At 49.8% G+C, this 13,086-nt stretch overlaps 1 protein-coding gene across 1 annotated transcript; it reads right to left on the bottom strand.

The window, feature by feature from the left end:
* Positions 1 to 2,274: 2,274 nt before the first annotated feature.
* Positions 2,275 to 10,839, bottom strand: ITGB7 (integrin subunit beta 7). Its single transcript, XM_054591052.1, has 15 exons — positions 10,636 to 10,839; positions 8,776 to 8,977; positions 8,502 to 8,672; positions 7,539 to 7,780; positions 7,002 to 7,160; positions 6,624 to 6,719; positions 6,384 to 6,473; positions 5,207 to 5,353; positions 4,726 to 4,919; positions 4,162 to 4,385; positions 3,716 to 3,935; positions 3,372 to 3,580; positions 2,925 to 3,085; positions 2,572 to 2,657; positions 2,275 to 2,456 (listed from the first exon to the last, which is right to left on the bottom strand). Exons 1-14 carry the CDS (start codon positions 10,834 to 10,836, stop codon positions 2,577 to 2,579), a joined length of 2,397 nt encoding a protein of 798 aa, XP_054447027.1. The 5' UTR covers positions 10,837 to 10,839; the 3' UTR covers positions 2,275 to 2,456; positions 2,572 to 2,576.
* Positions 10,840 to 13,086: the final 2,247 nt, after the last annotated feature.

Raw genomic sequence — 13,086 nt, 5'->3', positions numbered from 1 at the left:
ACCACCCTGCTCGCCCTCAAAGAAATGATTGCGGGGGGGGGGGGGGAGGTGTGTGTGGGGGGGTGTGTGTGGGGTGTGTGTGTGTGGGTGTGTGTGGGTGGCATGTGAGTTTCATGTTTGTATGCTTGGAGATGGCATATTATTGAGCCAAACCCTTCTCCGGCCCTCTGTGCAGGGTAGGATGAGCATAAAACAGCCTTCCCTGCCCAAACCTTGAAGGGTGCTTAAGGTTCCAGCAGGAGCCGAGGAACTCGGTTTAGGGAACTATAGGGCTTTGTTTTGGAGGGTGTTTTTTTGTTTTTTAAGATTGATTTCAACAGACTGGTGGTTAGCGTGTTTCTAACCCAAGCCAGGGGTTTGTGAACATGAATTTTCTAAAGTGAAATAAAAAACCCTTTTCCTGCTAAGGAAAGGATCCTTATGGAAGGTTCTGGGGTTTGTGCCCTGTGTTCTGTGGCCTGCCCAGAGCAGTGGGGTGGGAAGTAATCATGGAGACTTGATGAACCTGACCAAGCTGTCAGTGAGGATCTGAGATGGCAACCACTAGGAAGTGTGATTCCTTTCCCCAGAAATTGTAGGGAACAGCAGCAACAAACTCCTTGCTGTTACCTGTTCTGGCAGAGACAGCAGGGACGGGTAGGGGCAGTCCTTCATACCTCTGAGGTGCGAGGATTTCAGGGAAAGAGAAAAGAGGCAGGGCACCCTTTCGGTTTTCCCTAACAGCATCTGAGATCCTTTGGGGAATGCATTTGCCGCCCTCTGCTCTTCTAGCTTTAGGCTGGCACTTCACTGGTTGTGCCCAGAACCTAGACCTCAGTTCTTAGATCTGCCCTGTGGTCCCTGTAAGCAGGGCATCTTTCTGCATGTGAGCCGGCTCCCTTCCTGTGAGAATGCTCTTCAGGCTGGAATTTGTCTATCATTCACCTCTAGGAATATATTCTGGGGAGGAGGATACATTTAGAAAACTCTGTCCTCCCAAGAATGCTTTTGAAAATGGGGGGTCTTGCTCCCTGCCACTTGCAGCTAATCTGTTGTGGGTTGGGGTGGGTGGGTGTGGAGAGAATCACGTGAGTGAGTGTGTGTTTAGGTCAAAATGTGCTCTGGCCTCTAGCAGGCCTCAGCTTTCTGCCTGAGGGGGTGGGAGAGAGGAGACTGAGTGGATGTGCTGAGCCATACCAGAACCACCCCTGCCAAGGATTGGATGTGAGGAACACTCAGGAGCAGGTGGTTCAGTTGCCCAGGTTCTGGGGCCATGGATGTTTAAGGAGAGAGGAGCAGAGGTGAAAAGGTGATTTAGCATCCAGAGGGCCTAGGAGCCCCACTTCTACCCCAGGGAAACCACAGACCAAGACCGCTGCAAAGGCTCCTGGGCCCAATACCCCACCCTTCATTTTCTGGGATGGGGTCTAGCACTGGAAAGATGCCTCAGGTGTGTTCGGAGTGAAGGGAAAGGGAGATAGGGCAGGTTCTCAGAGACCAGGACGAGGAATTTGGGGACCTGGGGAAGAGTAGCGCCATTTCCTGGATGAGCTGCTGTACCAGGCCCTACCAGCCCTGTCCTTCCCAGCACCCATCCACCCCCAACAGCCTCTTTTCATCACTTAGCTACTGATCGTGCCCCATGGCTTGACATTAGAGGGTTAAACGAGGCGCAGAGTCCTGCCACAACTTTAACCCTCTCCCCAGATGCTCTCTGCCTCTGCTGCAGCTCTGGGGCTTTTATCCTGACAATTCCTCCTACCCTTCCTCTACACCCTCCCTCTCTCTTTTTTTTTTTTTTTTAATACACTTATTTTGCTATGGGGGGGATATCAAATGAACAAGATCACTTTTAAATGGTAGTTTTTATAAGATGTTATAAACTTGTATCTTTTTACCATTAAAGTGCAGTGTATGTTCCTTCGTGATATATTTAGGATATTTAAATAAAAAGAAAATGGGGCTTTTCTACATACTCTCTCATCTTTGAGAAGAATATCCTTTGAGGAAGCTTTTTCGCTGGGGCCAATGAGGTCTTCTTTTTCTTTCCCCCCAAATAAAACCATCCTACAACTTCCAGTGCTCTATAAATCACCACTTTAGAAGCTCCCCTTCTCCGTAGGAGAGCAGCAAGTAGAATTAAGAACAGGTACCAATTCTGATTAAAAGGAAAAAACCCTGCAGAACAAGGCAGAATGAGGTTAGATAACAGCAACCAGAATAGACGGTGTTTCTTAAAATGTGCTCTGTTCTCCAGCAGTACCTGGGAATTCACTAGCCCAGCCTACCAGCTACATACTGGCTCTCCCACACATTCAAGGTTGAACACCTCTCCCTGCCCTTAGGTGGCAAAAGGCAAAGGCTTTGGGGTAAAGCAAATGACATCTGCAATCTGAAGTAAGACTTTATTGTACATGCTGGTGGGGTAACCCCCAATCCTTGTAACCAAGGTTGCAGTAGAAGGCAGCCAGGTGTCACTGAGAATGAAGTAGGTGGTGATTAGTCCCCCGCCAGGCTACTGCCTGACAGACCCCATACCCCCAATTCCTACCATCCTCCCAACAAGAACAACCCTTGGGTGAGTATCCGTACCTCCTTCAGGCAAGGGGACTTTCCATCACTTGAAAGTGGGGGTTGACAGTGGTTGTGATGGCACTTTTGTAGAGAGGATTGCTCTCCTGGAGAAAAGGGTTGGAAATGATGAGGAAAAGTCTCAGGACTCCATTATCTAGTTGTAAGAGCCAACCAAGAACTTGAGCCAGACCCCAGGAGCCATTGGACATTAGCAGGGTGCGGGGCGGGGGGGTCGGGCCCCATATGACTAGTTGGGGATGGGGCTTTAGTGGGAGAAATTGGTTGAGGGTGGAATGAGAACAGAGAGCAAAGAGGACCTAACCAAGAAAAGCAAGGAAAACGCAGCCCAGTGGGCTATGAGGCAGTCTTACCTGCTTCCACTTGAGCTGCTGCCACTCCTTTTCAAAGCGATTGTATTCTCGGCGATCATAGATTTCCACTGAGAGCCGGTAAGCCAGGACCAGCCCCAGCCCCACTGCCACAATGCCCCCCACACAGCCTAGCACAATGGCCAGGGTGTGGTCTGCTCCCTCTGTGGTGGTGAAACAACACAGATTTTTGGGGTCTGGGATATAGAGATCAACAGTTCCCCACAGTCTGCATGCAGCCCCATCCAGCCTCCCCAGCCCTACCTGTCAAAACAGGGAAACCAGTAGGGTTATCTTCAGTTGTCTAGTTGGTCTAGTACCTCCACTTTTGCCTGGATTCACAGCTTTGTTTCAACCTCTAGCCTGGTTCCCAACCTGAGTCCTGAGGCCCCTACCCTTCAAACTTCCAGGACTCCATTTGGCATGTCCAAGGCATCCCTGCCCACTTACTTTCTTGGTGTCTCACTTTCAGTGTGACTCTGCCTCCAACTTCATCCTCCACCAGGAAAAAGAACAGCTTGTTGTCCAGGGTCCTCTCTTTGCACCAGCCATCATCCCGGATAGAGTCCAAAACCAGAGTCACATTGGCATGGGCACAAGCCATGCTGCAGTTGATGGCCAGGGGACCAGTCCCAAAGGCCCCACACTCTGCACAGTCCCTGTCCAGTATATGCCAATAAGTTACCAACTGGGCAGTTGTCACCCATACCACATGCAGGAAAGCAAGCAGGTGGCAGAAGCTCAGTGAGCCCCACTGTGTCCCTGCTCCCAACATGCAAGACCTGAGGCCTCACCTGTGTCTCTCGCATGGTGTCTTGCAGCCTGGACACTGGTCACACAGCGCACCATAGTAGCCGTCCGAGCACTGGCAGCGGTTGCACTTGCAGTGTCCCTGCCCACTGCAGAGCCTTCCATCAGGACTGATGCAGCCATCCATGTCCCCACTGCACTCACATGCTGTGCCCGTGTGGTTGCTGTGACAGTGACACTTGCCACATTGACAGTGGCCAAAGCCTGGGGCAGAGTCGTGCACAGGATGACAACCATATTCCCCGCACACAATGGACATCACAGCTGACCTGTTCTGTGCATCCGGTTCCCTCGTAAGTGTGCCAGATGCTTGCTCCAACTCATACCAGAGTCTCTGGTACCCGCCCTTAGTGCCTTGAAGGTGCTAGAACCTAAATGCCCTTGGAAGAGCTACTCTGATCCCACCCTTCTCCCAAAAGTCCCCAAGTACCTCCACAGAGGATGCCCTCATGTCGCTCACAGCTGGCATCATCACACTCGCACAGGCGCCCAGAACTGTGTCCACTGCAGCTGCAGCGTCCGCACTGGCACTGCCCCTTCCCACTGCACAGGGGCCCCTTTCCATTGGGTTCCCGGCACCCAGATTCCAGATCTGGGGAGGACAGCTCAGCCTCAGAGCACTCACAGAGTCGACCCAGGCGGCCTGGAACACAGCTGGGAGGGAAAGGCAGGGGTGGGGAAGGTGGGTCAGACAGTGTGACTGTCCCTTGACTGGTCATTTCCAGGATCTCACAAGAGCTGTAGACAGATGAGTGGCTGAAGGGATGTGGAATATAGTGAAGCACCAAGGAGTAAAAGCAGAGGGAGTCCTGGGTGGGGGGGGGGGGGGTCTCAGCATATTTGAGAAGCTTCAGGAAATGAAAATCAGGATGCAGTCTAGGGATGTCTAGGTAAAACTTGTATAGGTATGCCAGTGGAAGGATGGAAGGAAGAGGAATACAGGGGCTGTATTTATAGGGAGCCCCATAGGTGAAGAGGAGCAAGAGACCCTCACCGGCACACCCCACAGTGTAGGTGCCCCTGACCACCACTGCAGTGGGGAGCTTGGAGCTGGTTGTCACTGCAGTTACAGTCACACAGAGTGTGCAGCTCCACAGTCAGCTCCTCTGAGAAGCCAAGAGCGCGGAACCTCAGAAGATGGGGCTCTGAGAGGCAATTGGTAGCTTGGAGAGTAACCAAAAAATTCACCTGAGGACAAAATGAGCAGAAATCAGACTAAGATCACACGTGCACACACCAAACCCATCGTTATCCAGAACCCTACTCCTTAGTAAATTAAGGGACAGGGTCATGCTAACACCCTCCTAGCAACATGCTTGAGGAAGCCATTCACTAAGCCCCTTCCGAAAGGATGGATGAAGGACTACCCAATGCTTTTGTATTACTCTCGGTGCCTGTTCCCTATTTTTTTCCTGCCTGCCACAATTTCCCACTCCCACGCCCACTTCCTTCTGCTGATCTTGACTGGCTCTCACCATCTGGTTGATACGGACATGGTTGCACTGGCCGCGGTCCGCAGCCTCGCCATCCCTCTCTTCATCACTCCCACAATAAGATTTGTAAGATACGTGGACCCCAGGAGGGAGTGTAGAGTGTTCAAGGGTCACAGTAGATGACAGGCTCTATGGAAAGAGAATGAGTAACCACATGAAGGTAGGACTCCGACCCCACCTCAGGCCCCCTCCAGTCATTCCAAATTCTGCCAGAACCCTGCCCTCAGCCCACCTTGGTTCTCCTTCCACTCTGCCTACTCTGGAGGTATTTTGGGAGGAAGAACCTGTGAGAAACTTGAGGGGAATACAGGGGGATCCAAGGCCTCTAATGGTATTTCAATGCAGCTGCAGCAAGGGCCTGCTGGGGGTCAGGGGCTGGTCAGGAGCTGTATACGTGCTGTGGCTGTGTTTTCAAATTCCAAATCAGGACATGCAGCCTGTGTACATACAAGGTCTGAAGGACACTTCTCCCAGACTTTGTCCTGGGAAACTTGGTACTGTCTCAGATTTTCTCACCATGGTTTTAGGACATGGCTCCTGTCATCAAGAAGCTTATAGTCTTGTTACAGAGATAAGACCTAAACCCAAGAAACACCCTAGGAATTTTTATGGTTCCTTCCACCTATAAATTCTGTGGTTCCTGTGAAGAATATCTGAATTGTTTATAAGTTTAATGAAAGCAGACTCCAGATGTTACGTTCTTTATGTGCAGCCTGACTAGGGGACAAATCCCAGCCCTTCTGTCTTTTATCTGAGTGACCTTGGGCAAGTCACTTAGCCTCCATGTATCTGTGTCTGCATCTCTAAAATTAGGATGGTAATAGTTACCAAGCAGGGGTTTTAGTGAAATTAATTGAGATAGCAAACAGTATGTGCACTTAGGAGAGTGTTGGGCATATAATAAAAGCTCCATGAACATTACTCTCCATCCTTGCCCAGAGCTGGGCTCTGGTCTCTGCACAAATCAGACACTTAAAATTTATGAATGTGAGACTGAATGAATATTTTAATGACAGCCATATGCAAACTGCAGGTAGGAGCTGTGGAGCATTACCCAAAAAGTGATTGCTCCCTCTTAGTTCTGCCACCCCTTCTGAGGGCCCCTTCCCGCCTTTCCCAATGCCTGCCCTCGCCATTCTCCCCCACCCTGGCCCCTCACATTGTAAGCATCCATGATGAGCTGTACCACATTGCTGGAATTCTCACTCAGCTCCCCCACTGCGGACTTAGGAATCAGCTTACTCAGCTCCTGAATTATAAGAAGTTAAGGGAAGTGGTGGGTCACAACTTCAGAAAAACGGGCTTCTGGGGGTCTGGAAGGAGGGCAGGTAGGGGAGAGAAGAATGGGTCTTTGAGGAAGGCTCAGGGTGGGAGGGCCTGACATTCAGACAGCTCTCACCTGGTAGACAGGCAGCGTGGGTCTGGTGACAGCAAAAATGGGCTGGATGTTTGCTGCAGAGAGAGCCTGGGCTACCTGGCCCACAGAGGGGTAGTCCTGGAGCAGGGAGTGGGAACAAGGGAAGCACCACAGGTTCTCCACAACATGCAAGGCAACCTCAGCCCAGGAAATCTAGGAACTGGGGTTCCACCAGCTAGAGGTGCCCTGAGGGCTTGGCAAGGGAGGGAGGAGTTAGGGAGTCTGAGCAGTGGGGGTGGAACTGCTGGGGAAGACAGCCGGGTGGTGACCAGTAAGGAGAATGAGGCTGGGGGTGGGGATCCTGGGAGGAAAGGAGGTGTGGCTCAGATGGAGAGGGCTTGGAGGAGGGTGGAGACTCACAAAGTCTGGGCTTCGACTGTAGAGGCCATTGCTGTCCAAGTGGCAGTGCCCATCGTTTGGCATGAAAATGCCACCCAGCTTCCCATCCCCAGCTGTGTGGAATGTGTCATCGGAAGTGAACACTAGCAGACGAGACACATTTCTCCAGCCAATCTGCTCCTGGAGCGCGGGGTGGGGTGGAAGGTAGGCTGTGCACCTGGGCGTGGCCCTTGAGCCACCCCAGCCAGCCAAGGGCGCTAAGGACTTAGCTTCATTCTGAGTCAGTTTGCCTCTACCTCAGCCTCCAGCTCCCCTGCTCCTTTTCCCTTGCCCACAAGCAGGGTTGCTGCTAGTGGAAGCCTTATATGAATTAGAAAAACATGCCTCTTCCTCAAGATATTTCACTCCAGTTTACTAAGAAATTGTCAAAATAAATATGCAGACTACAGTGACTATAACACAAATGGCACCGCCTAGAATTGTGTACTGCACAACCACAGGTGGCAGTCATTGCCCCAGACAGTCCTTCAGATTCAGGTTCCTGCCCCACCTCCTCACCTGGCAGAGTGCAGCCTGCAAAATGGCATCAAAGCCACCTTCAGGTGCATCCAAGTTGCCAGACACACTCTGGAGCCCCACCTCCCGCTCAAAGGCCTCAGCGTCCCGGGTCAGAGACAGCACGTGGTGAAAGCTGAAAGGCGGCTGGCAGCGCTCCAGCCGGGTGGGACAGGGGTGGCGAAGCTTGGAGGGCACTGTGCTCACGAAGGGCAGCACCGTTTTGTCCACGAAGGAGCCAAAGCCTGGGATGAGGGAGGCATGAAAACTGTGCCAGAAGTCACTGGACAGCAGCAGCGGGATGGCAGGGCCACTGCTGAGGGCTAGGAGGGGAGGAAACCACGGGGAGTTGGGGGATGATCCTAAGGGAGTCATGGAAGCCAGCTGTTGCTAACGGGCAGGGACCCAGTACCTGGCAGGGGCAAAGGGCTGAATCCACCAGCTCAGGGAAGTGGGAAATGGAGGGAATTAAGAGGAGGGCATGATGGGGGTCAGGCAGGGGTTTCCTGAAAGCTGAGGAAGGAGGTAGGGTGTAGTAGCAACTCAAAAGGAAGGGATTGTGAATAGAAAAGATGAGCACAGAATGTGCAGCCAGGGACAGTGGCATTTAGACCTTGTCCAAGAGACACAGGGCTTAGACAGTGCCATCAGGGCAGTAACTGAGCTGGTAGGTCCAGGGTACTGCCTGACTCCTGGGAGCTGTCTGAACACAGTCTTTCCAGACTCTGGGCCTCAGTTGCCCTTCCTATAAAATGAATGGTCCTATTGGACAGTCTCTCAAATCCCTTCCAAGTCTGACCTAGAAAATGTCTTTGGGGAGAGACGTCAGCAACCTGTGGCCTGTTAAAAACTGGGAGAGGGCAGGTGGGGCTCTTGTGTGTCCAGAACTTTCACTGACAGAGGCTAAGGCGGCAGCTGAAATTAGAAGCAGAGAGCTAGCAGGTGGTGGGGCCGCGCTGCGCTCACCGATGCGCACAGAATGGGTGACCTCCTGCAGTCGCACCAGCAGGGCGTGCCCGAGCTGGCGCACGAACTCCAGGTCGTCCTTCATGGAGTAGCTCAGGTCCATAAGGTAGTACAGGTCCACAGGGTATCCTTCTGCCCGGAGGAAGCGGACCTGGAGGGTCTGGGGCTCCCCTGGGGGCGGGGCAAGGGTGGGGGAGGCCAAGGGTTAGCAGGGCGAATTTGATCTGCGATCTGCATCTAGACCTATGCGCCGATCCTGCTTCCCCTCACTTACCCGGACGCAGTGTGACCCGCACCCTCTGCGGGGCCAGCTGCGTGGCCCCCTCGCCCCGGATGCCCTGGCTGAGCGGCTTGTCCTGCAGCACCTCCTGCTGGCCTCGGGGCTCCTCCAGCTCCTCGGGGGGGCAACCCCGAGCCAGTAGCTCCTTACGAGTGGCGCAGCGTCGCTCTTCCGCCTCGCCAGATGCCGTGAAGTTCTGCACCGCAAGGGTAGAGGTAGTCCCCCCACGTCGCTCCACCACCGAGTAGACCCCCCAGGCCTGCTCCAAGCCTGCAATACTAGCCACTTCTAACCCTTCCCCTCCTTGAGCCTGCCTGGTTTCCTCCCCTCCCCTTCCTTCTACAGCTATCCCTGAACCCTTGGCCCTTTCTTCCTTGTCAGAGCCTACTTCCTATAGGTCCCTCCCTTCTCCTCCCTTATCTCCACTCCCCTCTTTCCCCAGCCACCTACCCTTTCCCTTCCACTAGGGCCACAGACTGACTTTCTCTTAAAAATCTCAGGGACCTCACTACCACAAAAGAGGAGGGGAGAGGTGGGGAAGGGAGGGGAGGGAGGGGGAACCCTGTCTCCTAGTTCAACCTCCCCTGCTTGATCAGGCCAAAATGGGAAGAGGAGCAGGTGAAGACCCACAGTTCCTGGGAAGGGGAAAGGATAGGGACAGAAAAGGAAACCCCATTCCCCTTAATATGTCTGATACCCCTGGGACTGGCTGGGAAGCCGCAGGGGAAGGAAATGGTTAGAGTGGCTTTTTAGCTGGCCCAGGTGCCAGCCTCCGGTCTGTGGATTAGGTGATGTAGATATATACCAGACTGTCCCAAGAGCATCTGCCTGGCACCTCTGGTTTCTGCCTACTGCAGACAGTCCTCTCGGATTCACTGTGTGCCCTTCTCCCAGGCCTACTCAACCTCTGCTGCTCTGCCTCCTAGTGAGTTTGCCCTTGACTCTTACCTAACTTTCCATTTTTTTAAATCTACCTCATCTCATCTCAGACACCTCTCACGTTCTGCCACTCCATGAGCCCTGTCTCTTTAAGATGTAAATAAAGAACAGCCTTGTTTGACCAGCTAGAGAGACACCTCCTCCCCAAGATCCTTCTTGGCTACTGAGGTAGCTCATGCCTTTCACCCAAACCCACAGGTTTCCAACTCCTTCCCTTCTACCTTCCTAGGCACAGGCTGATACATACTTAGGAACAAACCCACCACCCCCAACATCGAGTCAGAGACCCTGTCATGCATTTTCTGTTATGAATTAACCCCTAGTGTGATGGTATTTGGAAATAGCGCCTCTTGGAAGAAATTATAGTGTTAGATGAGGTCGTGAGGGTAGAACCCTCATGATGGGATCAGTGCCCTTATAAGAAGAGACACAAGAGTTTATCTGCAGCCTATCTGCAAGCCAGGAAGAGAGTTCTCGCCAGAAACCAAATCTGCTGACACTTAGGCCTTGGACTTTCCAGCCTCAAGAACTGTGAGAAATAAATTCCTGTTGTTTAAATCACCCAGTCAGTGGTATTTTGTTACAGCAGCCCAAGTTGACATTTTTTCACATGTATACATGCATAATAGGTCCCTCTGCCTCTACACAGGAATGAGTTCCAACAAGAACATACTTCCTCCAAATTCATAGTCACAAATTGTGTCCATATATATACAAATACACAGTATGGACGTAAGTGTACAGGCACACACACATATAGTCAGACACAAGGATCCTATGTGCACAAAGTCAGTCTCACACAGGACTGCAGAGTACACCCAGGAAAAATCACATATGTGCCCACACAATCATACATATATATCCAGGCTGCAGATACACCTACACGTGGCTCAAAGTCCACAGGCCCATTTTTACCAGTTGCTTGCACCACGCACAGCTTGGATGTGAAAGGATGCACTTCTGGCAGGAGGGGGCTGGCTGGCAGGGTCCTGGCAGGGACTGATCAGGATCCCTTCTTTCTGTGGCCTCCCCTGGGGATGGGATCTTTGCATCCAATTTGCTCTCACTTCTGCTCAGAACCAGCAGGAAAACAAGGACCATTGACAAAGCCATCATGGTCTGCAATAAGACATAAAGGGGGACGCACAAGTCATTAGGGAGGACCTCTAAACATAACCTGTGGTTGTCACCCTCAAAACTCTACCCCAACTGTTTACCTCCCCTCATAGTTTCACTTCCCCTAGTGGATTCAAAATGGCAGGAAAGAGCAAGTACCAAGCCATGGTAGGGACCTTGGAGAAGACACGTCCCTCCTATATGCAGACTTCAAGAGGCCAAGGTGAGCAAAATGGCCTAACCAAGAGTCTGGGGACTGGGCCTGAAGGTATTAAGGTCTACACACAAGTCTGTTCACCAAGATTCCAAGCCATAGTGGAAATACAACCAAATAGGAAACAGACCAGATTCTGGTCCTGCTTCAGTTACTCATTGGCTCTATGGCAAGTCATACTCTCTCTGGGCCTTAGTTTCCACATCTGTAAAGTGAGGACAATGAATAATCAATTGACAGCTCCTGTAGCTTTTATAATCTTGGATTCTATATGAGGGAAGAGGGTCAGAGGCTTTAAATAAGGGGGGAAGTCAGGGAGTGAGAATGGGAAGGAAGAAAGATGGAGCAGATGAGGGAGTAGGGGAGAGAGGCAGGGAAGGTTAACTGTACTTGACTGATATGGTAGCATGTAGAATAGAGACTAGATCATAAGAACTTTCTAAAGGTCTGGGATAATGGAGGAAGGAAGAGTAGAGGATGGTAAAATTTTTACGCAAAGGGCACCTAGCGGGAGGAAACAAGCGAGCCTGAAGGCCTGACCTCTAGGGAAGACAAGGGAAATTCCTGATTTAAAAAAAAATTGTTAATTAAAATTTTGAATAGGCAATCCATTACCATGCTTCAAAAATCAAAAAGTTAAATGCCAATGGCCTTTTTTTTTTTAAACAGAAATGGAACCGTTGATTCTAAAATTCATAGGAATTGCATGAATAACCAAAACAATCTTGAAAAAGAACAAACTAGGAGGACTCACACTTCCCAATGTCACAAGACAGTGTGGTGCTGGCATAAGGACAGACACAGATTCATAGAATAGAATTGAGAGTCTAGAAATAAACCCATTCATTTATGGCCAGTTAATCTTCAGCAAAGGTGCCAAATCATTCAACAAGGAAAAAATACTCTTCAACAAATGGGGCTGGGATGACTGGATACCCACAAGTAAAATAATGAAGCTGGACTCCTACCTCACAGCACATACAAAAATTAACTGAAAATGAATCAAAGGTCTAAAAAAAGTGCTTAACGTATAAGCTCTTAGGAGAAAATATGGGGTAAATTTTCGTGATTTTGGACTTGACAATGGATTCTTAGCTACATCAAAAGCACAAGCAACAAAAGAAAAACATAGATAAGTGGGACTTCATCAAAATTTGAAACTTTTGTAGATCAAAGGACACTATCAAGTGAGTGAAATGACAGGCCACAGAATGGGAGAAAATATTTGCAAATCAGGCCCCGGCCAGGTCGGTTATAGTGTTGTCCTAATATGCTAAGGTTGTGGGTTTGATCCCTGGCCAGGACACAAACAAGAAGCAACCAGTGACAGCATATATAAGTGGAATAAGTCAATGTTTCTCTCTTTCCCTTCCTCTTTCTCTCTTTCTAAATTCCATAAATAAAAAAAAAAAGAAAGTATTTGCAAATCATATATCTAATAAAGATCCAGAACATATAAAGAACTCTTACAACTCAAAACAAAAAGACAACTCTATTTTTAAAATAGGCATAGGATTTAAATAGACATTTCTTTAAAGAAGATAGACAAATGGCCAACAAGCACATAAAAAGATGCTCATCACTATTAGCAGGGAAATGCAAATCAAAGCCACAATGAGGTAACACTTTAAACTCTCTAGGATGGCTATAATCAAAAAAATGGAAAATAAGTGTTGATGAGGGTGCAGAGAAAATGGGCCTTTAATTGTTGCTGGTGGGAATGTAAAATGGTATAACCACTGTGGAAGACAGTTTGGTGATTCTTCAATAAGTTAAAACATAGAATTATCCTATGACCTGACAATTTTACTCTTAGGTATATTCCTAAAATAATTGAAAACAGGTTTTCAAACAAAAATTTGCACATGGATATTCATAGCTAAAAGGGAGAAACAACCCAATGTCCATCAGCTAATGAATGGATAAACAAAATTTGGTACATCCATATAATAAAATATCATTTGACCATAAAAAGGAACGAAATATTGGCACATACTACAATATTCATGAACCTTGAAAACATGCTGAAACCAGTC

The sequence above is a fragment of the Pteronotus mesoamericanus genome, unplaced genomic scaffold (genome assembly GCF_021234165.1).
Source record: "Pteronotus mesoamericanus isolate MK-2021 breed Mesoamerican mustached bat unplaced genomic scaffold, CSHL_Meso_final scaffold_21, whole genome shotgun sequence".
Lineage (NCBI taxonomy): Eukaryota > Metazoa > Chordata > Mammalia > Chiroptera > Mormoopidae > Pteronotus > Pteronotus mesoamericanus.
This window is presented reverse-complemented; position numbering and strand designations above follow the sequence as displayed.

What these genes read in the sequence shown, in the direction of transcription:
- ITGB7 (XM_054591052.1), bottom strand. Translation starts at nt 10,836, where the DNA reads ATGATGGCTTTGTCAATGGTCCTTGTTTTCCTGCTGGTTCTGAGCAGA. An exon ending in CCACGCTGCCTGTCTACCAG is followed by an intron (nt 6,474 to 6,623) that starts GTGAGAGCTGTC and finishes CTTATAATTCAG; the next exon opens with GAGCTGAGTAAGCTGATTCC. An exon ending in ATGTCCGTATCAACCAGATG is followed by an intron (nt 4,920 to 5,206) that starts GTGAGAGCCAGT and finishes TTTTGTCCTCAG; the next exon opens with GTGAATTTTTTGGTTACTCT.